At 42.7% G+C, this 23849-nt stretch overlaps 1 protein-coding gene across 1 annotated transcript in view; it reads right to left on the bottom strand.

Moving 5' to 3' along the window:
- Positions 1 to 23849, bottom strand: part of LOC140210924 (dynein axonemal heavy chain 8-like) — a 504855-nt gene that overhangs the window by 382369 nt on the left and 98637 nt on the right. Inside the window, exons 12-14 of the mRNA XM_072280194.1 lie at positions 16977 to 17053; positions 12931 to 13030; positions 3462 to 3581 (exon numbers count right to left, since the gene is read on the bottom strand). Coding sequence (XP_072136295.1) covers positions 3462 to 3581; positions 12931 to 13030; positions 16977 to 17053 — 297 coding nt within the window. The remainder of the gene's footprint in view (positions 1 to 3461; positions 3582 to 12930; positions 13031 to 16976; positions 17054 to 23849) is intronic.

The raw sequence follows: 23849 nt of genomic DNA on the forward strand, positions 1-23849 counted from the left end.
TGACCGTGCAAGAAGGGGAAACCACCAAGAGACCTATGACAACTCTAAGAGGAGCTACAAGCTTCAGTGGCTGAGATGGGAGACACTGCGTATACAATAACTGTTGCCTGGGTGCTTCACCAGTTGCAGCTTTATGGGAGAGTAGTAAAGAGAAAGCCACTGTTGAAAAATAACTCACATTAAATCTTGGCTAGAGTTTGCCATAAGGTATGTGGGAGACTCTGAAGTCAGCTGGAAGAAGGTTCTATGGACTGATAAAACAAAAATTGATCTTTTTGGCCATCAAACTAAACCCTATGCACACTACCAAAAACACACCATCCCTACGGTGAAGCATGGTGATGGTTGCATCATGCTATGGAGATGTTTCTACTGCAGCAGGTCCTGGAAGGCTTGTGAAGGTAGAGGGTAAAATGAATGCAGCAAAATACATGGAAATCCTGGAGGAAACCCTGATGCAGTCTGCAAGAGAACTGAGACTTGGGAGAAGATTTATTTTCCAGCAAGTCAATGACCCCAAGCATAAGGCAAAGCTACACAAGAATGGCTTAAAAACAACAAGTTAATTTCGTGGAGTGGCCAAGTCAGAGTTCAGACCTCAATCCAATTGAGATCTGTGGCTGGACTTGAAAAGGGTTGTTCACTCACGATCCCCATGCAATCTGACAAGAGCTTGAGCAGTTTTGTAAAGAAGAATGGAGAAAAATTGCAGTCCAGATGTGCAAAGCTGATGGAGACCTATCCCCACAGACTCAAGGCTGTAATTACTGCCAAAGGTGCATCTACTAAATACTGACTTGAAGAGGGTGAATACTTATGCAATCAATTATTTTGTGTTTTATATGTGTAATTAATTTAGATCACTTTGTAGAGATTTGTTTTCTGTTGATCAGTGTAAAAAAAAAAAAAAATCAAATTAAGTCCACTGAGATTCAATATTGTAAAACAATAAAACATCAAAACTTCTGGGGGGGGTAGTATTTCTTTTATAGGCACTGTAACAATGAGGAGGAACCCATCGCTACTGCCTGTCTTCCCTATATTTCCATAGTTTCTGTAAGGATCACCAGGATCCTGAAGAAATACCAAATTAATACCATCCACTTACCCATAAGAAAGCTCAAATCCCAGCTTTTACGGGTCAAAGATGACCTGGGACTCAGAATGGTTGGCATTTACAGGATTCCCTATGAATATGCAACAGCATATAATAGGCCATTTGGAAACACTGTGAAAATCCTGCAACATGAAGCACAGGAGGTGAATCCATTTGGGTTACCCAGAGAAATCAGCAGTAACAGAACATTGCATTCACAATGGCCATAGGTTTGACTAGCTGCACCAGTGGCTTCTGGGACGGCCTGGTAAAGGAAGCCATTTAACTAAAACTGGAGAAACAGAATTTTAACAAAGATGAAGGGCTCACTCTAAGAAATGGAATTTGATTGTAAGCAATTTGGGATAGCGGTTACCTGATTGGTTGAAGACTAACCAATCAGGAGGGATGGACAACTGGGTGTATATATACCACCAGACTAGACATGCCTAGGTATCCTTCCTGATGAAGATGGCAGAGTCTGTCATTGAAACATTGGGTACAATTGATACATGTACCCAGCTGGAAGCCCAGGAAGTGTTTATTCAACAGATTGAGAAAGATAGAGAAAATCTCTGAAGTGAAAGAGCATCAGAGGTAACTTGATAGAGGTGTGTAAAATGATAAGAGGCATAGATGGAGTGGATAGCCAGAGACTTTGTCCCAGGACAGAAATGGCTAATACAAGGGGGTATAAGTTTAAAGTGATTGGAGGAAGTTGTAGAGGAGATGTCAATGGTAGGTACTTTACACAGAGAGTAGTGAGTGCATGGAATGCCCTGCCAGGGATGGTGGTAGAGGCAGATACATTGGGGGCATTTAAGAAACACTTCAATAGGCATATGGATGATAGAAAAATGGAGGGCTATGTAAGAGGAAAGGGTAAGATTAATTTTCAAATGAAGAGCTGAAGGGCCTGTACTATATCAGTACTGGTCATATCTGATTTAAGTCATCCATCTTTTCTTCCTCTATTAGTATAGCCTGACCCGCGAGGCATATCCAAAAGCCCTATATTTTGAGATTTTATGTACAGTCCCTCTTTGTTTGTACCACAAGGATCTGTGGTAGTACTTTTGCTGTTTATCATATATATGATCTGGCTGAGAATATCTATGGTCAGATAAGTAAGTGTGGTGATAATACCAAGATTGGTGAAATTATAGACAGTAAGGATGGGTGTTTAATGATACAGAAAAACAGATCAGTAGGAAAATTGGGTGAAGCAGCTACAGATGGAATTTAAACCATTCAAGTGTTAAGTAATGCATCATGGATCATCTAATGCTAGTCAGAGATACACACTAAACAGCAAGGACCTGAAAAATGTTGATGTACAGTATAGAGGGACCTTGGGGTGCAAGTAACTCCTGAAAGTGGAGACACAATTGGGCAATGAAGAAGTCATTAGCTTGAGTGACTTCATTGGCAAGGGTGTGAATATACAATTAGAACATCATTCTGCAATTGTACAGAACTTTAGTTAGACTACACTTGGAATAATGTGTGCAGTTTTGGCCTCCACACAATGGAAAGGGTATGGTAGTATCAGAAAGAATGCAGAAGAGATTCACAAGGATGTTACCTGCATTACAGGGCTTTAGTTACAACAAGAAATTATATAATCTGGTATTGTTCTCACTGGAGCACAGCAGGATGAGGAGTAACCTTATAGAGGTTTATAAAATAATAAGGGGCACAGACAGAGTAGATAGTCTTTTCTCAGTAGTTTAGGCCTATAACTAGAGGACGTGGTTCAAGATCAAAAGGGAAATATTTAAAGGAGACCTGACGAGCAAGATTTTCATTCAGAAGGTGGTGCCAGAGTAGATGGTAAAGATAGGAATGAGGTAGTGTTCATGGACCATTCAGAAATCTGATGGCAGGATGGGAGGAAGAACCTGTTTCTGAATCAGAGTGTGGGTCTTCTGGTTTTCTGAATCAGAGTGTGGGTCTTCCGGTTTATGTTCTTCTTCCCTGATGGTAGTAATAAGAAGGGGGTATGCCCTGGATGGTGAGGGTCCTCACTGATGGATGCTGCCTTATTAATGCAACAATTCTTGAAGATGCCCTCCATAGTTGGGAGGGTTATACCCATGATAGTGAAGGCTGAATGCATTTGAGCCTCCATATCAGGCTGTTTTGAAGCCTGTCAGATTGCTCTCCACCATACATCTATATACTATATATTAATATAGTATATAGTATCCTGATAGAGGAATATGAGCCAAATGCAGAAAGATGAGACAAGCATACAGTACATTGTCAACTTGGTTGGAATGGATAAGTTGGGCCACACTACCTGTTTCCATGCTGTACGACTATGATTCCAAGGAAGCACAGACTAGATAATGGATCTACTTACATAGAAATAGTCAATGGGCTCGTGTAAACGTTGGAAGAGCTGTCTTGCCCATAGTATTTTTCCAGCTAAAGGAGGCATGTTTCTAGCAAGCGGAGGATCCTCCTTCTTCTCCTGATAATGCTGTAAAAAGATATTCAGAATTGCAAAACAAATAAGCAGATGAAATATTGGATAACTTTATATTGACAGTTATATTTTACAACCTGCTGTGCTTCTAAGGATCAAGTGTAAGGGAATCAGTCAGTATTAATGGCAAGTTTTGTTTTGAGAACTGGTTATATCTTCTATATGTACATCAACGATGAATCGGAGTGGTACCTAGAAACCAAGCACATACTATGGCATTGTGCTTTTGTGCTCTGTGTAAATCCATTTCAATACAAGATAATTTGTTAGGAAAAAAATTACTGTGAAGTCCTCATTATATTTTCTAGATCCAATATAGATCTACGAAACTAACATCCAGTTACCCAGAGAAGCAAACTAACCAGAGAGAATTTCTAGAATTTTCATCTTGTAAAAGCAGCTTTTACAGCTGTTATGAGTAAGCTACTGTTTTATTTAGGTGGTAGAGTTTGATGCTGGGAACTCACAAAATCTGGGCCCCCTTTACCCAACTCTTCCTGGGGACTTTCACACATTGCCCACTTCAATTAATGACCAAATAATCTTCCTTGCAAAGAAAACCCAATGGCTAATTTGTCATTGGACTCTACCAAAGACTTTCCAATATTTGCCCCCAATCCCATCCCTCAAACTCTCAAACCATCCATATTTCTCATTCCCTTCCCCATGTCTGCTGTGAAGGCTAAGCCCCAGATCATGGCTGCGCAAACCCACTTTGTCCTCTATGTGACTCTCATTTCTCCCACTTTGAAAATTGGCCTTCCAGAACATTGTTTATATGTATCATGTGCTTTTACTTTACCCTGTTAGAACCAATCTTAGTCCATCAGTTAGCAATCTTTTAATTAAGTTGATCTTCTTCAGAATATTCCTTTGCCTTCTCAGTTACCATTCTATTAAGTCTAAATGTTCATCATTATTTCTCATAAGCATGGCTTACTTTGCATATTAATTTTCCAGATCTAGGCATCATAAAATCTCCTTCCTTTCCCTGAGGCTTTGTTTTTTAGAACACCAAGTCTGCAGGCAATGTTCTTACACCAGTTTTCTTCAAAGCCCCTACTCTAAATCATCAGTAAGCCATGAGTCATTGAGAATTATACCAATGACTGCATATCCAGTGATCCATCAGTTAAACTGATAAAGTTTCTGGACAGTTTCCTATGCACCCAAACCCAATGACCATTGGAGCCTAAGATCGGTCTTCCAGAGAGTGAACCCGCAGAAAGCATCTAGCCCAGACAGTGTCCTTGGCCGTATCATTAGATCCTGTGTAGATCAGCTGGCAGGGACATTTGCAGGCACTTTTAACCTCTCCCTGCTTCAACTTGAAGTTCCCATTGTGACAAGAATATACATAGATTAAGATGTAGCTGGCCTGGGCTGGCACCACTGGAATTAGCAGTTGGTCTGCCACCTGTCTTCAGGAGAGAGAGAGATAAGGAAAACAATAGAGCAGCATTTGGAGATGTTAATGAAGGAAGGAGAGCTGTCAAGAGCAGCTCCCCCTTTGAACCCTGAACTGTTTGAAGTGATGGACAGGCGATACCCCAGCAGGGGGATAAAAAGGGACAGGTTCGCTAAGGCAGGACACACACGACACCCGAGGTAACAAGACCCTGGAAGTGGTGCATCTCTCACAAGTCGGTGGGAAGTACCGGGCCATAAACGCACAGGGTGGAAAGGCACGATCGGCGGGAACCTGCTGTGTGTCCACCCTTGCCTGGGTGCCAGGTTCACCGCAGGGAAACGATTGTATCTGGAAACGGAGGGGTCACGGTCAGTGACCTCAGATGACATCACAAAGGACTCGCCCGAAAGCTGACTGCGAAGGTCTGTGTGTGGAAGCCGTTTTTGAATATTCATTCCTTTTGCTCTCTCTCTCCTTCCCCCCACTGTCCATCGCCACAGCAGCGATTACTGCGAACTGAACTGAACTAAATTGAACTGAACTTTGTGTCACTTTGAAACTGGTCATTTACCCCTAGACAATGATAGAGCTTGATTAATCCTGTTATCTGAATTCTGTGTACATGTATGTTTATCATTGCTGAACTGTTGCATTCATTATCCTTTTGATTAGAGTACTGTGTTGCTTGTTTCTTTAATAAAACTTTCTTAGTTCTAGTAATCCAGACTCCAACAGAGTGATCCATTTCTGCTGGTTTGGCAACCCAGTTACGGGGTACGTAACATAAGTGGGGTTCTCGTCGGCGATTTTGAACGCTAAATTTGGGACGGAGTAAATTGATTGGGTCAAAATTCCCGAAAGAAAGAAAAGACAAACAGCAGAAATGGAGGCTGAGGAAATTATAAAGGCGCCGATCTTGGAGGCATTAGAGGATGGCAGGAAATCGGAATTGGTAGATGTGGCCAAATGGTTGAATCTTGCTAAGGGGAAGTCGACAATGAGGAGAGAGGAGATACACAGAGCTATCGTAGAGCACTATGTATCTAAAGGTGTGTTTCACAAGGCGAGCTGGAGGTGGTGTCTATTGAAAAACCTGCTGGAGACGCGGTACAGGTGCAGCTTGAAAAACTGAGACTCGAGCACAAGTTCCGGGTACGGCAGTTAGAACACGAAGAGAAGCAGTTAGCAAGGCGGGAGAAAGAGAGAGAGTTAGAAAGGCAGGAGAAAGAGAGAGAGTTAGAAAGGCAGGAGAAAGAGAGAGAGTTAGAAAAGCGGGAGAAAGAGAGAGAGTTAGAAAGGCGGGAGAAAGAGAGAGAGTTAGAAAGGTGGGAGAAAGAGAAACAGTTAGAAAGGCAGGAGGGAGAGTTAGAAAGGCAGGGGAGAGAGAGAGAGAGAGACAGCTGGAGCGAGAGGAGAAACAGAGGGAAAGGGAATTCGAGCTGGAGAAGTTAAAGATAAGGGCAGAGCAGGGGCCCGTGCCGAACCAAGGTGGAGGGTTCCGGGCGACCCAGGAGGTTAGGCTGGTTCCCCCATTTGACGATACCGACATGGATCGGTATTTTCTCCATTTCGAAAAAGTGGCTATAAGTCAGGACTGGCCGAGGGATAAGTGGGTTGTTTTGCTTCAGAGTGTACTGAAAGGGAAAGCCCAAGAAGCTTACTCAGCTTTGTCCGCGGAAGATGCCCAGAGGTACGAGGTGGTGAAAGAGGCCATCCTCAGGATTTATGAGTTGGTCCCGGAGGCATACCGGCAGAGGTTCCGGAATGCGACGAAGCAGTGGGACCGCACGTATTTAGAGTTTGCCCGTGAGATGCAGACATATTGTGAGCATTGGTGCGCCTCGAAGGGGGTAGAGGGGGATTATGACAGACTGCTACAGCTGATCCTGATTGAGCAGTTTAAAGGTTGTGTCCCTGAGGGTATGAGACCCTACCTAGATGAGAAAGAGGCAGCCACGTTAGCCGCAACTGCTAAGTTAGCGGATGAGTATGCGTTGACGCATAAAATGAAGTTTGTCCCGAGTAAAGGCTACCAGAAGAGTAGTCAGGACGGCGGGGAGAGTCCGCCAGAAAAGTCAGAAATTAAGCCGGGGACTAGTGAGAAGGACAAGGTAGACCGGGAGCAGTCTGGTAGGAAGTCTCCTGGGGTTGTCTGTTATAATTGCGGGAAAGTCGGACGCTTTGTGTCCAGGTGCTTTGCCCCAAAGAAGGAGATGGGAAAAGGAAAAACGGCGATTTTGACTGGCTGTATCGAGCTGGTAAACGAACCGCTAGGGAAGGAGAGGTCTGCCAAAGTTCAGGAAGGGCGCGAGAGGTTTATCTCGGCCGGATTGGTGTCGGTGAAGGAGGGGTTAAAACCAGTTCCAGTGCAGATCTGGAGAGACACGGGAGCATGTCAGTCACTAATACTGAAGAGTGTATTAGGGTTTAGCTCAAAGACCCAGACTGGGGAGGTCAAGGTCAAAGGTATTGGAGAAGGGACAGAGACAGTCCCTTTGCACCAGGTACACTTAGAAAGCAACCTGGTCTCTGGACTAGTCACGATCGGGGTGAGGTCCGAATTATCGATGAAAGGCGTGGAAGTCTTGCTCGGTAATGACCTCGCCTGGGGAATCGTGTTCGAAGCAGTGAGATTGACAGGTCAGCCTGCCAGCATTGAGGCCCCGCCCATGGACTCACAGGTTCATCACGGGACTGCGGTAGTAAATTTAGCTGAGACGTTTCTGCCAGCCTTGTACGAGAAGGGGGTAGAAAGTGAAAAGAAGGAGTGTAGTGAGACAAGAGGTAGTGAGGGAGTTGGGACAGACGTAGCATTAGCCAGGAAAGAATTTGTGCAGGTGCAGGAGCGAGACGAGGGGCTGATGGTTTTGGTGGAGGAGGATGTGCTAAGGAAGAAAGGGAAACCAAGTACCGTACCCGCAGATGAGGAATGGGGGGGTGGTGCAAAAGAGTTATGAGGATGAGATTTTTAACCTGGCCCACAAGGTACCCCCCGGTGGACATTTTGCGGTGCTGGAGGAAACAGCTGGTGGAATCATGAAAGGGGTTTACCGGCTGTCCAGGGGGAGGGATGTTATTGATTATGACCGACGCGAACTGAGACGGTCACAGGCTTTTGATATGCTAACAAACCTAGTCGGTGTTAGCGCGGAAATCAATGAAGCTAGGGTCCCCCTGATAAGAGAGAAAAACCATTTTGAAAAGATGGGTATGGTATCGACCAGATGGGAGAAGGCTATTGTTTTGGCCAGCTCTGCTGATAAGGTCTCTCCCTTAATCCCCAAACAAAGCGACTCTTTAGGAGAAGTAATTAAACGACTCGCACACGTGTGTTTGATTGTCCCGAGGCGATGCAAAGAACTGGGCCGTTGGGTGGTGTCTGTTACACTACGTCAACCTAGCGAGCAACATCCATATAGAGTGAGTAATTCAGTGACTAAAGGGCTGACGAACACAGAGGTGTGTATTGGCAATGTAATACGGCTGTCTGAAGCCAGCTTGATAGGGAACCTTGAGAAAAATGAGTTCGGCCACACGAAGGTCACTCACCTGGGAATTGTGGTGACACAGGGGCAGCTGGCAGCGATGCAAGCTACAGTGCAGGCTATCGCTGATATCCCAACCCCGACAGACAAGAGGGCCCTCAGAAGGCTCTTGGAGGTGGTGGGGTACTATAGGAAGTTTTGCAATAACTCTGCGGTTACTACCCCTCCCCCTCCTACTAAGCCCTTGCGAGAGAAAACTAAGTCCGAATGGGACGACACTTGTTATTGTGGTCCGGGACGAAACCCAATGAGAGGTTACATTGATCGCAATTCATCAGTGTTTTTGGCCACTATGAAGTTTGCTAAGTTGGAGCCTGGTCTAAGGGATTATTAACAACACATATAAAAGGAACAGAAAATGTGATGGCTGACTGTCTGTCAGGTGTTGACAACTTCAAACTCACTGTATTAGCCCAAATAGCTGATAAAGATGTATATTTGTGTGTATCAAATAATGTATTCATGTTTGTAATTTTTACCGCCGGTAAAAATCCTTAAAGGGGGGAAATGTGACAAGAATACACATAGATTAAGATGTAGCTGGCCTGGGTTGGCACCAGTAGGATCAGCAGTTGGTCTGCCACCTGCCTTCAGGAAAGAGAGAGATAAGGAAAACAATGGAACAGCATTTGGAGATGTTAATGAAGGAAGGAGAGCTGTCAAGAGCGGCTCCCCCTTTGAACCCTGAACTGTTTGAAGTGATGGACAGGCGATACCCCAGCAGGGGGATAAAAAGGGACAGGTTCGCTAAGGCAGGACACACACGACACCCGAGGTAACAAGACCCTGGAAGCGGTGCGTCTCTCACAAGTCGGTGGGAAGTATCGGGCCATAAACGCACGGGGTGGAAAGGCACGATCGGCGGGAACCTGCTGTGTGTCCACCCTTGCCTGGGTGCTGGGTTCAGCGCAGGGAAACGATCGTATCTGGAAATGGAGGGGTCACGGTCGGTGACCTCAGATGACATCACAAAGGACTCGCCCGAAAGCTGACTGCGAAGGTCTGTGTGTGGAAGCCGTTTTTGAATATTCATTCCTTTTGCTCTCTCTCTCCTTCCCCCCACTGTCCATCGCCACAGCAGCGATTACTGCGAACTGAACTGAACTAAATTGAACTGAACTTTGCGTCACTTTGAAACTGGTCATTTACCCCTAGACAACGATAGAGCTTGATTGATCCTGTTATCTGAATTCTGTGTACATGTATGTTTATCATTGCTGAACTGTTGCATTCATTATCCTTTTGATTAGAGTACTGTGTTGCTTGTTTCTTTAATAAAACTTTCTTAGTTCTAGTAATCCAGACTCCAAAGGAGTGATCCATTTCTGCTGGTTTGGCAAGCCAGTTACGGGGTACGTAACACCGTCTACTTTAAGAAATCCACGATCAGTCCTGTAAATAATACATGCGTGGTAACACGCCTTAATGACTACCACACAGTGGGTCTCAGATACATCATGAAGTGCTTTGCGATCCTGGTTATGGCACAACTTTAACTCCAACCTCCCAGACAATCTTGACCCACTGCAATTTGCCTACCATCAAAACCGGTCTATGGCAGATGCCATCTTGCTGATCTCGAGATCATCTGGACAGTAAAGACACCTATGTCATACTATTGTATACAGACTACAGCTCCACTACAACTCCAAGCAAGTTCATCACTAAACTCTGAAACCTGGAAGTCAACACCTCCCTCTGAAACTGGATCCTTGACTTCAGAATCAGACTGAGATTTGAAAAATAATCTTGTGCTTTCCTGGTGTATACGACAAATAAACTCTTCTCAGGCTTCCAGCCGGGTACAGGTATCGATTGTAACCAATGTTTTGATGACAAACTCCGCCATCTTCCTCAGTGATCCCTGATGACAGATTGAGATTTATTGATCCCACGCACAATGAAATGTGCTGTTTGCATTAACAACCATCACATCCAGGTTTGTGCTGGGGCCAGCCCACATGTTGCCACACATTCTGGTACCAACATAGCATCCCCACAATGTTCATCAAAACACAACGAGCAAAACAAGCCCCTTTCCTCCCTCCCACCCATACTGTCCTCCAACTCCATGTCAGGCCTCCAGTCACCAGGCCTTGGCCATTGGGCTTTGGCTTCTATCTTTGGTATTAACCACCGAACCAGCCAACGATGGGACCTCAAATTCCAGGCTCGCCGACCGACCAGCCCTCATGCCTCCTTGTGCCTCTTGCATGCACAGATTTCTTATCTCAGGGCCTCTCGAGTGGGATCAGCCCAACATCCATGGATATCCTTCATCACCAGGCCACATCGCTAGCCTTTGAGCGCAGAGCGGAAGTTGTCCAGATGTCCTTTGTCCCATATCAATGTTGCTGAACATCAAGCACGGCTGGACTTCCTGACCAACAGACCATAATCAGAAAGGATTGGCAGCAACACCTACACCACAATTATTCTCAACACTGGTGCTCCACAAGGCTGAATCCTCAGCACCCTAACTCTGCTCCACGTACACTCAACTGCATGACCAGATTCTGCTCCAACTCCAACTGCAAGTTTGCCAATGATACCACTGTAGTGGGATGTATCTCAAATAACTCTGAGTTATTCTCCTCAAATTCAGCTACTTCCAAACGTGTTTTTTTCTTATTTCATGCTTGTTCCAGGATGGCATGAAAACCAAAGGATCTACAAGACATCCATTGTCAGCAAAGACAGATGTGAAACAATTAACTCAATCTTTATTGCTGCAATTTTGCACGTATTCCAACAGGTTTCCCACAGGAATTGAGTTAATCTTCAGAACTAATGTGAAAGTTTTATCTAAAGTGACTACACTCCAAACCTCTGTGATCAATCTGTGACATGCGGATTAAACTTGTGTTTGCACATGTTCAAAGGTCAACTCCAAGTCACCATGAATGCATTCACTGAAACAGTTGAGAATATGATGTTAAACTGAACATCCACAAGTCAAAGTTCCTTTAGCAACTACTTGTTGCTGCATTAAGAACCTTTCCAATTAACTGAAAATGTGGACTATATCTACATCTGCAAAGGCAGTAACAATAATGATCACATACTTTTAGCAGTCACGACCTACAATGATAGCATGGACAGGTGGAGTGTGGCAAAGGTGATACAAACAATACCGAACAGTATAGATTAAAATAGCTAGAATCTTCAAAGATAAAGATCACGGGGTAGTGTGGGGGAGGAGAGAGTGAAAAGCATGGATTTGGAGGTGGATCACTGTAGGTTTACTTGAAGAATACAAGTAATGGTGCTCCACCTGAACAACACGTGAAGGAAAGCATTCTTGTAAACCTGGCAATTCCCACATCCAATATACAGTGGATTCCAGTTAATTGGGCTATCGGTTAATTGGGGCAGCCGCTTATTGAGGACAAACCTTAAAGAACAAAAACTAATCGAGAAAATATCCAGGATTGCAACATTTATTTGGGGCACTATGCTGCTTAATTGGGCAGGAGACTGTTGCCAAACAGTTTCTAACTAATGTCAGATGAATGCACTTATGTGGCTATTAGACACTGCAACATGTTTACAGTGAACAGTTTTTATTTGTCACTGATAGGTGGTAAGAAACAAGCAGTAAGACAATTTAAAATGGCTTTTCTCACTGCAGTTTCCAAATTTCAGGTTTGGAGTCACCAGAAACAGCTGAGAGTTTCAATGAACTAATTTCACTACTTCAACAAGTTAGGTACTATGAAGATTTTGAATGTATTGACAATCATCTTGAGTGTTACAATGAAAATGGATGCAATCATCAAAAGCATTGTATGAAGGCTGTCCATTATCTGCACTAGGTGTCTACGCTGAGTTTGTTCATTTACAGTCTAACAAAAGACATTGGATGAATTCCTCTGTCAATAACTATTTGGAACGAATACACAGTTTTATAGTACTGTAGTAGTATTGATAGTGTTCAAATTTGTTCTGTATTTCATTTAAATACAAACATTGTTACTCAGTTAAATGTTTTTTTTTAATATACCTTTTTAACTATTTCCATGAACTTTGGCTAATGGGGGCAGTCGCTTAATTGATCCAAAATGTACTGGTCCTGATGTGTCCCAATTAATGGGAATCCACTTGTATTTTGGATTTTGCAAACACTGAGAAGCACATGGCTGGGTGTTAATTTAACATGAAATCCCAGCATTATTCATTCTTTAATTATAATTAACTCTGCTCTTTCCCAAACCAGCTTGTCTAACTGATTTCCAAACCAAATAAGCTGAATTGGGTTAGGTTTCCAATTTTAACAATATATACCCCCATGTTCTGTATATTCTTAATCACCCTATAATGTATGTATATAATGCATGTAGTAATTTTTTCCAAATACAATAGTGCATGTCTCACTGATCTTACTTACCTTTTTTATGAACATCAGTTCTCCTGAGTAGTGATGAATAATACGTTCAATTGTAACATCAAGTTCTGACTCAAGAGAAGGCATGTTTAAATTCTGAAATCTAATGTAACAAATTCAATATTGCAATTACTTACAACCTTAACTAAAGCACAATACATTTAAATAATTAGAATAAAATTCTGATACAGACAAGTTACTTAAAGCCTGAGAGTTCAACACTGAACTTGGATAGCAGGCTCTAGGTTCCTCAACCAAGTCAAACTTGTTCTTATCTACCCTAGTAAGTGTCAAAAAAACTTCGCAAGGTTCAATGGTCCCAAATCTCATTCCTCTAAATTCAAAAGAATTTAGCTAGCTCAGCTCATCTTCATTTGAGAGACCTCCCATACCATAAACCAGTGTGGTGAATCTTCACTGCATTCCCTTGATAGCAATTACATCTTTTCTTTTAGTGAGATGACCAAAATTGGATACAAAGGTCCATGGGTAGCCTCTTGAAGTCCCTATATGACTGTAATTAGGCATATTTAGTACTTGAATCCTGTTGTAACAAAGATCATGGTAACATTTGCTTTCCGAACTACATGCCACATTTTCATGCTTACTTCCAGCTACTTATATACAAGGAGCACTGGCTCTTCTGAATGTCATTATATTTCCCAACCTCCCATAATTTATTATAAACTCAGGAGTTCACTTTCTAAAGTACTCAAGTGGAGTCCCCTACCATGTTGCTGTTCACTTATTCAGCTTGTCATTTTCTTCTTACATCCTCCCCTTACTCACTCCAGTGGAAGTGGTAGTGACAGATACCATGACAATGATTAGAAGACATTTAAACACATACATGGATAGGAAAGGTTTAGAGACATATGGCTTAATGAAGTAAAATGGAACTTGCTCAATGAGCAGTCTGTTTGACGTGGACAAGCTGAGCAGAAGGGACTGGTTCTGTGCTGTATAATTTTTACAACTGTATGTTTCCTTTTAGTTACTTTCTTTTATTTAGAGATACAGCATGGTAAAAGGCCCTTCTGGCCCAACTACACCCACATGTTAAATTAACCTACAAAGCCATGTGTCTTTGGAATGTGGGAGGAAACCAGGGCATCCAAAGGAAACCAACACATTCACCAGGAGAATGTATAAACTCCTTACAGACAGTGCAAGAACTAAACCAAGGTCACTAGCCCCATTATAACGGGTATACTTCCTTGCCATCCAACTACCATGTTAGCCCAAATATGATATTTTTAAATTTGCTTATGACATAGTTGCAGCCCAAGTATCAAATCCTGATGCATTCCATCTGTCATAGACTGCCAACCCGAGAAGGGCTAAGAAGATGGTTGGCTTCTTCCAGTCACAGTCTCTGAGGATCTAGATTGCCTTGTTTCCACTTCAGTGTCTGTGGGATCTGAGAGTCTGATGACAACAGGTTGAAAAGAAGATGCTTGACAGGACAGGTGAGATGTGAGATGCTAGTTTGCGAAGCTGTGCTGTCCACTGCTTGCTTCTGATGTATGGACAGTGAAGGAGATTACAAAGCACACAGATCAATTGGGAAAACAGGCAAGGGAACGGCAGATGGAATTTAATTCAGACAATGGCAAAGGTATGCATTTTGGGAAATTAAACCAAGTCATTACATACGGTGAATGGTAGGGTCCTAGGAGTGTTGTTGATCAGAGAGACCTTGTGGTACATATCTATAGTTTCCTAACCTGTTAGTGAGGAAGATGTATGGCACATGCAGCTTCATCAGCTAAGTCATTAAGTATAAGAGCTGGGACATCACGTTGTACCTAACATTGTTAGGTTGGGCTTGGCGTACCGTATGCAGTTCTGAGCACACTACAGAAAGAACAGGGTTTTGATAGAATGAATCCAGAAAAGATTCACAAAAATCTTGCCTAGATTAAAGTGCTTGCGTTATCAGGAAAGACTATTCAAGCGAAGACTGTTTTCCTGGAAACTCTTTCCCTTGGTAGGATATATAAAACTGATAGGATGTTTATGATAAGTGGGAGGAGGTTTAGAGGGGATCTTAAGTGTCGTTGGTCTCTGGAATAAGGCAGGAGTGCTAACAACATATCTGAGAGGTAACTAGACATGTACCTGAATGGGCAGGGCAGAGAAATTCATAGTATAAGTGCAGGCAAGTGTAATTAATATAGGTAGGCTTGATGATTGGCAGAAAATTTTGGGCCAAAGAGCCTTTTTCCATGCTGTGCAATTCAGCATTGTGATTTATGACCTGCCCATCACCACCCTTTGTTTTCCCACCTTCCATTTATTCTGTGGTCCACTGACCTCTCCCATCAGATTCTTATTCAGCCCTTTGCCAGATGCACTGATTGCATCCTAGCCTCTCACATCATTCGCTTTCATCCACCTGGCTTTGCCTCCCACCCCCAACCTTTGCCCCTCCAGTCCCCCAGACTTTTATTCTGGCCTTCTGGCCTCTTCCTTTCCAGTCCTGATGAAGGGCTTTGGCCCAAAACATCAGCTGCCCAATTCCCTACATAGATGCTATGCTGCCTGACCTGCTGAGTTCCTTTATCAGTTGTGCGTGTTGCTCAAGACTTCAAGCATCTGCAGAATTTGTGTCTCGGTGCTACAAAGTTGCTGATGTGGATGCGTGTAAAAATATCCTTCCTGCTGGATTCTCTATGTTAATTGAACTCAAAGCCGGATGCATTCATCAGGTTCATTATTGCAATAATAGCATCAAATCAACATTGCTAATACACCCACTTTGCCCTAAAATGGAGTTTGTTTTAAAAATTATAAACTTCATGATTAATTTATGTTTTTTTGTTTTTCTTGTGAATGCTGCTTATATGATGCTATGTACCTGTGATGCTACTGCAGATTACTTTTTCATTGCACCTGTGCATATGTGTATTTGTTCATTTGACAATAAACTCAAATTTGACTTCCATATACTATTGTCAAAGCAATTCCTATCATGGCTGCGAAAGCAACTCATGGTCGAAATGTGCAAGTGTGCATTACCCATCAAATTTGATAACAACCAGCAACAATAGCATCTAAACAACTGGAACATAATTGGTCACAGGAGAATAGGATTGGGGGAAAAAAATCGGCCAAGATTGAATGACAGAGCAGACTTGATGGGCCAAATAGCCTAATTCTACGTCCTATATCTTATGATCTTACAACATTCTCTCACTCTGTTAAAGATCATTTATTTTCTTGTGAAAACAAATTCTCATAATAACTTTCTATCTCTGTTTTGTAAAATTTAAAACCAACATCTTATTTGTGAAGTTAGAAATCATTCCTTCCTGTATTGTGGAGGAGGAGAAGATGGTGGCGCGATGCACTGCGTAGCGGCCACTCCAGTGAATGATATCTGTTATCTGTCAAGTAGGGTGCCGGGCACAATCCTGATTTGATGGAGACAGATGTGAGAGCATGGAGGAACATCTGGAGAAACTTCTGAAAGGCCTGCTTCGCTGCCGCTGCTGCTGCGTAATCCAGAATCTCCGGAGGAGAAGGCCCCGAGTCCTCGGCTTTGCTTGTTGCTCGGCGGCCGGGGTGGGGTGGAAGCGCTCGGCGGAGGATGGTGCTCAGGAGGCTGTATTGGAGGGGCTGGTCGGAGGCTCGAAGTTTTCGGACGGAGCCAGAGCCGGCTGTGGTCGGGTGCTTTCAATGCATCGGCAAGTTGTCGGCGCCTAGAGGTTTATGGCAGGGAGAGGTTCTCCCTTTTGCCGCCTGCCATTGGGACTATCAGGAGTCAACTGGAACTTTGAGACTTTTTTTTTACCATGCCCATGGTCTGCTCTTTATCAAATTATGGTATTGTTTTGCACTGCTGTAACTATATGTTATAATTATGTGGTTTTATCAGTGTTAGTCTTTGGTTTGTCCTGGTTTTTTTATGGTATCACTCTGGAGGAACATTGTATCATTTCTTAATGCATGCATTTCTAAATGACAATAAACGAGGACTGAGTGTCCTCATAAACTAATCTAATCTAATCTGTAAGAATTTAGCAAGAACTTAATGGAAAACCTACCGCTTCAAAAGATGTAAAGCCTGTTGTGAAGAAATAATCTTAGCAAAACAGCTGTCCATGAAATCATCAATCAGGCTCTGAAATGTTAAAATAAGAAGTTGAATTCTAGTTATTTCTCCTTATAATATTTCTACAAAGCATCTAAGAGTTATGGCACCCTTATTCTATTTAATTTAAACAGACTTATTTTGTATTCATCCCTCCAAATAAGTTTTGTCAACTTTCTCTTCTGTCCCACATCCCACAATGCTTCATACAAAGAGCATGATACACATGGAGTACAGTAGCCCTGAGGTTTAGTTACCACATGAGCATTCTTGCACCTTCAGTTTTCAGCTACCATCATTTGGTATCAGTCAGGAAGAATCAGTGTAAAAACAAACATAGGAGTATATTCCAAATTACAGAAGAATTGTAAAAAGGTAAAATTGAATGCTCTCCATCTGATTGCATATAGTATTGAAAATTATTTTTATTCAGTTCTCAGATTCCAGCCTGGCCAGTATTTATTGTCCATTTCCAGATCCCTACAAGTGGGTGGTGAGCTGCCTTGTGAGCAGCTCTGATTAAGGATCTTGGCGTGAAATATCAGCTCTTTATTCCTTTCCACAGATGTTGCCTGCCTTGCTGAGTCTCTCCAGCACTGTGTGTGATATTCTTAAACAGCTGGTGGCTGGTGATGGGGACCATGACATTTACCTAGGGGCCAGGTAGGACAAGCACTTCCAAAGCAGGATAGCATGCAACTCAGAAGCACCTTTCTTTTTAATGATCTCTCTTCTCCATGTCTAGTGATAGACTATCTACTGATATCTTTTATAAACTTACTGACCATCACAGCGATCTTGTCACTTGTTAAAATGCTATTCCCTTTTCTCAGTCCCTCCATCTTTGCCACATCTGTTCTCTGGATGAGGCTTTCCATTCCAGAATATCTGAGATGTCCTCCTCCTTCAAAGAATAGGTAGGAAAACATCGACACTGTCCTCATCTGCATCTCATCCATTTCCTGTACACCCTACCACAGCCATATGAGGGATAGAGTTCTCTTTGTTCTTACCTACCAGCCCAACAAGCCTCCATATCCAGCCCATCATTCCGTAACTTCTGCCATTTTCAACAAGATCCTACACATCTTTCCCTTCCCCTCCCCGACTCTCCACTTCCCATTGGGATTGCTCTCTGCATGGTTTCCTTGTCCACTCAACCCTCACCACTGATCTCCTGCCTAGAACTTTTCCCTGTAAGTGGGTTAAGAACTACATGTGCGGCTATGTCTCCCTTCTCATCACCATTCAGGGCCCCAAACATCCTATCAGGTGAGGCGATACTTCATCTGGACGTGTGTCAGGGTGATCTTTTCCAAGTCTGGCCTCCTACCACATTGGTGAGGTCCGACATAGATTGAGCAACTACTTTGTTAAGCACCCTCATTCCATCGGCCACACAAGGTGGAATTTCCTGATGGCCACCTATTTCAATTTGACTTCCCACTCCCTTACCAACCTGTTCATCCATGGCCTCCTCTGCTGTCATGATAAGGCCACTCTCAGGTTGAAGGAGCAACATCTTATACTAGTGGTCACCAACCGGTCGATCGTGATCGACCGGTCGATCTTTGAGACTTTCCCAGTAGATCCCGAAAAGAAATGAAAAATGCAGAAAAGACCGGAAGTAAAACCCCGCAACCCCGGAAACAACCTCTCTTTACAAACAGCGGGAGTATTGCTATATTACCATTATCCTCATTGGTGTTAAATTATCTTTATAATGCTCACATTACAACGCTTCTCCCCCTTTAAATTCCAACATTCCCCAAATGTAAAAGAACTGGGAAACAAAAAACAGTGGTGTCAGTAGCTTGCGTACTCCTGAAACTTAGGCTACATCCACACTAGACCAGATAATTTTGAAAACGCCGGTTTTGCGTAAAAACAATAGGCGTCCACACCAGGTGTTTTTAAAAATATCTCCGTCCACATTAGAACGGATCTTTGGGCAAATCTCCTCCTACTGGGCATGCACAGGACACACAGAAAACAAGCGAAGAGGAAATGGTATACTTGGTGCACGTTTGTCCAGTTACAGACTAGAAAAACTTAAAAGGAATTGCTGTTGGCTTTCACACAGGCGGACTTAAAACTAAAAAAAACAAGTACTGGAGCGTATGGAGGCAACCGACAGGGAGTTCACGGACAGTCTGACCCGGCTGACAGTGAACATTGAAAAACTGACTAACTCTGTTGCATTAATAAAGCGCCTTGTTAAATGTATAAAACGTCTGCATTAGTGTTATCTTGTATTTCCATACAATGTTACATTAGGCTGTTGCACATTATTGTCAGAGAAGTACTTGCATAAATAGGTAAACCACCTTCATACAAGCAAGGACAGAAAACAGGGCAAAGTGACTATACTTATTTATTCAGTAAGCTGTAAGTCAAAGTATTTGGTGAGTACATTTCTAACTCTTCCAGTTTCAGTCTCATTGCCGTCTGTTCTGAAATTTTTAGGTTGTGTGGGGGTTGCGTTCAAGAAAACAATGAAATGCTGCACTGCCGCCATCTGTTCCGGCACATCATGACAGCGTTTTTAAAAATATCTGTTTACCCCATCCACACTGCTCTGCACAACTGGCGTTTTCAAATTTACACACTCTGGAAGGCGTTTTAGAAAATACCCATTTTTGGGGGAGGAAAACACCGTTTCAGTGTGGATGGAGGGTCAAAACGAAGAGCCTAAGGCTACGTCCACACTAGGCCAGATAAATCCATAACCGAAGCCTTTTCACTTCGTTTTGATCCTCCGTCCACGCTGAAATGGCGTTTTCCTCCCCCAAAAACAACACTCTCCAGAGTGTTTAAATCTGAAAACGTCAGTTGGCCGTTGTAGTGTGTACGGGGTAACCGACTAATTTTAAAACCGCTGTCATGACGTGTCGGAACAGATGGTAGCGGCAGCGCGGTATTTCATTGTTTTCTTGAACACAACCTCCAACACCAGAACAATATCTGACAATAGATGTGTAACAGCCTAATGTAACATTGTATGGAAATACAAGATAACACTGATGCAGACATGTTTTATACATTTAACAAGGTGCTTTATTAATGTATTGCTTGTGTAAACATTCAATATATGCAATTGTCACTTTTGTCCAGTAACTCGTTTTATTGCACATGTTAAATACAGCAAAATAATACACAAAGACATGGAAAAAGTAAAGGGAAACAAATGAGGTAACAGCAAATTTCACTTTTGCCCAGTAACAAGCCTTATTGAATTTAGTTGTAGCTGTCGTCCCTTTCATTGGTGAAGAGACTATGGCTGTAGGAAATGTTTCTGGACAAACGCACACCAAGTCTTTCGTTTGGCAATTTCCTTTTAAGTTTCCGCGCACAAAGTATACCGTTTTCTCTTCGCTTGTTTTCTGTGTGTCCTGCGCATGCCCAGTAGGAGGTGATTCACCCAAATATCTGTTTTAATGTGGACGCAGGCATTTTCAAAAACTCCTGGTATGGACGCCTATCGTTTTTACCTGAAACCGGCGTTTTCAAAATTATCCGGTCAGGTGCGGACGTAGCCTCAGACTGGCTGTCTGTAGTTATGAGTCAAATTTCAGGGAACTAGCAGAAAGTATTCAGCTCCAGTCATCACACTGAGTGCAACAGTCAATTTTTATTCCTTTATTTTTCGTGTTGAAATAAAATTAAATAATGATACATAGAATTAAAGGTGTTGTAATGTGTACATTATAAAAGTAAGTAATACTAATTAGGATAATGGTAATACAGAAATACTCCCAATGTTTGTAAAGAGAGGTTGTTTCCAGGGCTGCGGGGTTTTACGTCTTTTCTACCCGGTGCGCATGCGTGTGTCCAGGTCAATCTTGCCTTTCACTAAGGCCAAGGTAGGGGATCTTGGGCTTAAAAAGGTTGGCGACCACTATCTTATACTGCCACAGTAGAAACCCAGCTCATAGCATGAACATCTACAGTACTTCATTTTTTGGTAATTTCTCCCCCTCCTCCGCCTCTCTTTTTCCATTCCCCGTTCTATCTTCCCTCTTACCCCTTCTCCTTATCTGCCCATCACCTCCCTTTGGTGTCCTTCCTCCTTTCCATTCTCCCATAGTCCACTCTCTTCCCCTATCAGATTCTCTCTCTTTCAGGTCTTCCACCTATAACCTTCCAGCTTCTTACTTCATCCCCCCTCCCCTTGCTCTCCCCTCACCTGGTTCCACCTATCACGTTATCTTAAATTCATTCACCTCTCCCATTTTCTTATTCTGGCTTCTTCCCCTTCCTTTCCAATCCTGATGAAGAGTCTCAGCTTGAAATACCGAATGTTTGTTCCTCTCCATAGATACTGCCCGACTTGCTAGACTACAGTCTATTCTGTACACGCTATATTTGCAGCCACTGTGATGTCTATTAAGGGAGTTGATGGGGTAGCTATTAGGTATATTGCTACATCATGGACGGTGTTGCAGTTCTTTGCAGCTGTACTAATTTAGGCAAGTGAGATGATTCCATCAGGCTCCTGATTTGTGCATTGTAGTTAAATAAAAGGCTTTGGGTGTAAGTCCTGATGAAGGGTCTTGCCCAAAATGTTATTTGTTTAATCTTTCCATAGATGCTGCCTGGCCTGCTGAGTTCCTCCAGCATTTTGTATGTGTTCCTAAGTTTACCATTCATCCCATCCCACCCAATATCAGCCCTCACTGGAAAGCTTTCCAAACTGAACCCAGGTTCCTAAGCTATGGAGAAAATATTATTATTGCCTTTACCCTACACATTGCCCCTTCAGTCCCGAATGGGCACCACTTTTTCCCCAGGTCACCTTCTCACTCTTAATATGCTTAAACAAGGCTCTGAGATTTTCTATAATTTGTCAATGATATTTCCTGGCCTATCTTTACTCTTCTCATTTCTTTCTGACACATTTCCCTATATTCTCTATAATCCTGAAGGACATCTTCTATTTTCAGCCCTCTACACTTACCATATGCTTCCATTTTTGTCCTTAACCAAACACTTTTTGTCCCTTGACATCTAATGTTCTCTGGACTTACCATTATTGACTTTCACCCAAAAGGAAAAAGTTAGCCCTGAACTCTGACTATTTCCCTTTGAAAAGACTACCACATGTCATATGTAGATTTACTCGCAAGAAATAGATACACTCCCAATCTATGTTTGCCAAGTCCTGTCAAAAGATGTTGAAATTGTCCTTGCCCCAACACAGAGCCTTAATTTCCAAACCCTCATTATCACTTTACAAAATTACCTGGAAACTTACAACATTATGATCACCATCCCCAAAATGCTAACTCACTGACACTTCAACCACTTGTCTAGCTTTATTCTCTCATGTTTGGTCTAGCACTGACACATCCCTCGTCAGGCTAAAATTACTGGCACAAAATACTCTCCTAAATGCTCTTTAAAAATCCTTTCACTTGAAAGTGAAATCAGTTAATACTCAGGAAGTAGAAATCCCCTACTACTACAACATTTTTATTGTTCATATGTTTCTATTTTCTTATTCTGGTAATGTGCTAGGATAAAAGGTTCTCTTTGCAATCCTTTAGCTGATGAGGTAATCTGATAATATAGAGTCATAGAACACTACAGCACAAAGGCAGGCCTTTCACCCTATCTAGACCATGCTGATCTATTAAACTGCTAGTGCCATTGACCTGCACCAGCACCATAGCCCTCCAAACTCCACTCTTCCTATACCTATCCAAATTTGTCTTAAATGTTGAAATCAAACTCACATCCACTTCTGCTGACAGCTCGTTCGACACTCTCACCTCCCGCTGAGCAAAGAAGTTTCCTCTCATGTTGCCCTGAAACATTTCACCTTTTACCCTTAACCCATGACATCTAGTTCTAGTCTCACCCAATCTCAATGGAATGTTTGCTTGATTTTACCATCTGTACCCATCATAATTTTGAATACCTCTATCAAATCTCCCCACTTTCTTGCACATTCTAGAGAATAAAGTCCTAACCTTTCCAGCTTTTCCTTATAATTCAGTTCCTCAGGTATTGGCAACACCCTTACACTTTTTTTACACCCTTCTCAAACTTATTGGCATTGTTCCTGTAGATAGGTGACCAAAACTGCACACAATAGTCCAAATTAGACCTCACCAATACCATATACAACTTCAGCATAATATTCCAACTCCTATATTCAATACCTTGATTTTTGAAGGCCAATGTGCCAAAAGCTCTCTTTATGACCCTACCTACCTGTATAGCCACTTTCAAGGAAATATGAAATCGTATTCCAAGATCCCTTTGTTCTACCACACTCCTCAGTGCCCTATCGCTCACCATGTAAGTCCTACTCTGGTTTACCTTCCCAAAGTGCAATACTTCACACTTGTCTGCATTAAATTCCACCTACCATTTTTCAGCCTATTTTTCCAGCTGGTCTAGATCCCACTGCAAGCTTTGATAGTCTTCCTTGCTGTCCACTACACCTCAAGCTTGATGTCATCTGCTGATCCAGATTACCACGTCATCATCCATATCATTGACATAGATGGCAAACAACAGACTCTGCACTGATCCCTGTGGCACACCACTAGTCACAGGCCTCCAAAGAGGCAATCATCTACTACCACTCTGACTTCTCCCATGAAGCCAGTGTCCAATCCAATTTACTACCTCATCTTGAATGCCAAGCAACTGAACCTTCTTGACCAATCTCTCATCTGGGACCTTGTCAAAAGCCTTGCAAAAGTCTAAGTAGACAACATCCACTGTCTTTCTTTCATCATTTTTGCTGGTGACTTCCTTGAAAAACTCAGAAAGACTTACCATGCATAAAGCCATGTTCAGTAACCCTAAGCAGTAC

This window comes from Mobula birostris, chromosome 2, assembly GCF_030028105.1.
Source record: "Mobula birostris isolate sMobBir1 chromosome 2, sMobBir1.hap1, whole genome shotgun sequence".
NCBI lineage: Eukaryota > Metazoa > Chordata > Chondrichthyes > Myliobatiformes > Myliobatidae > Mobula > Mobula birostris.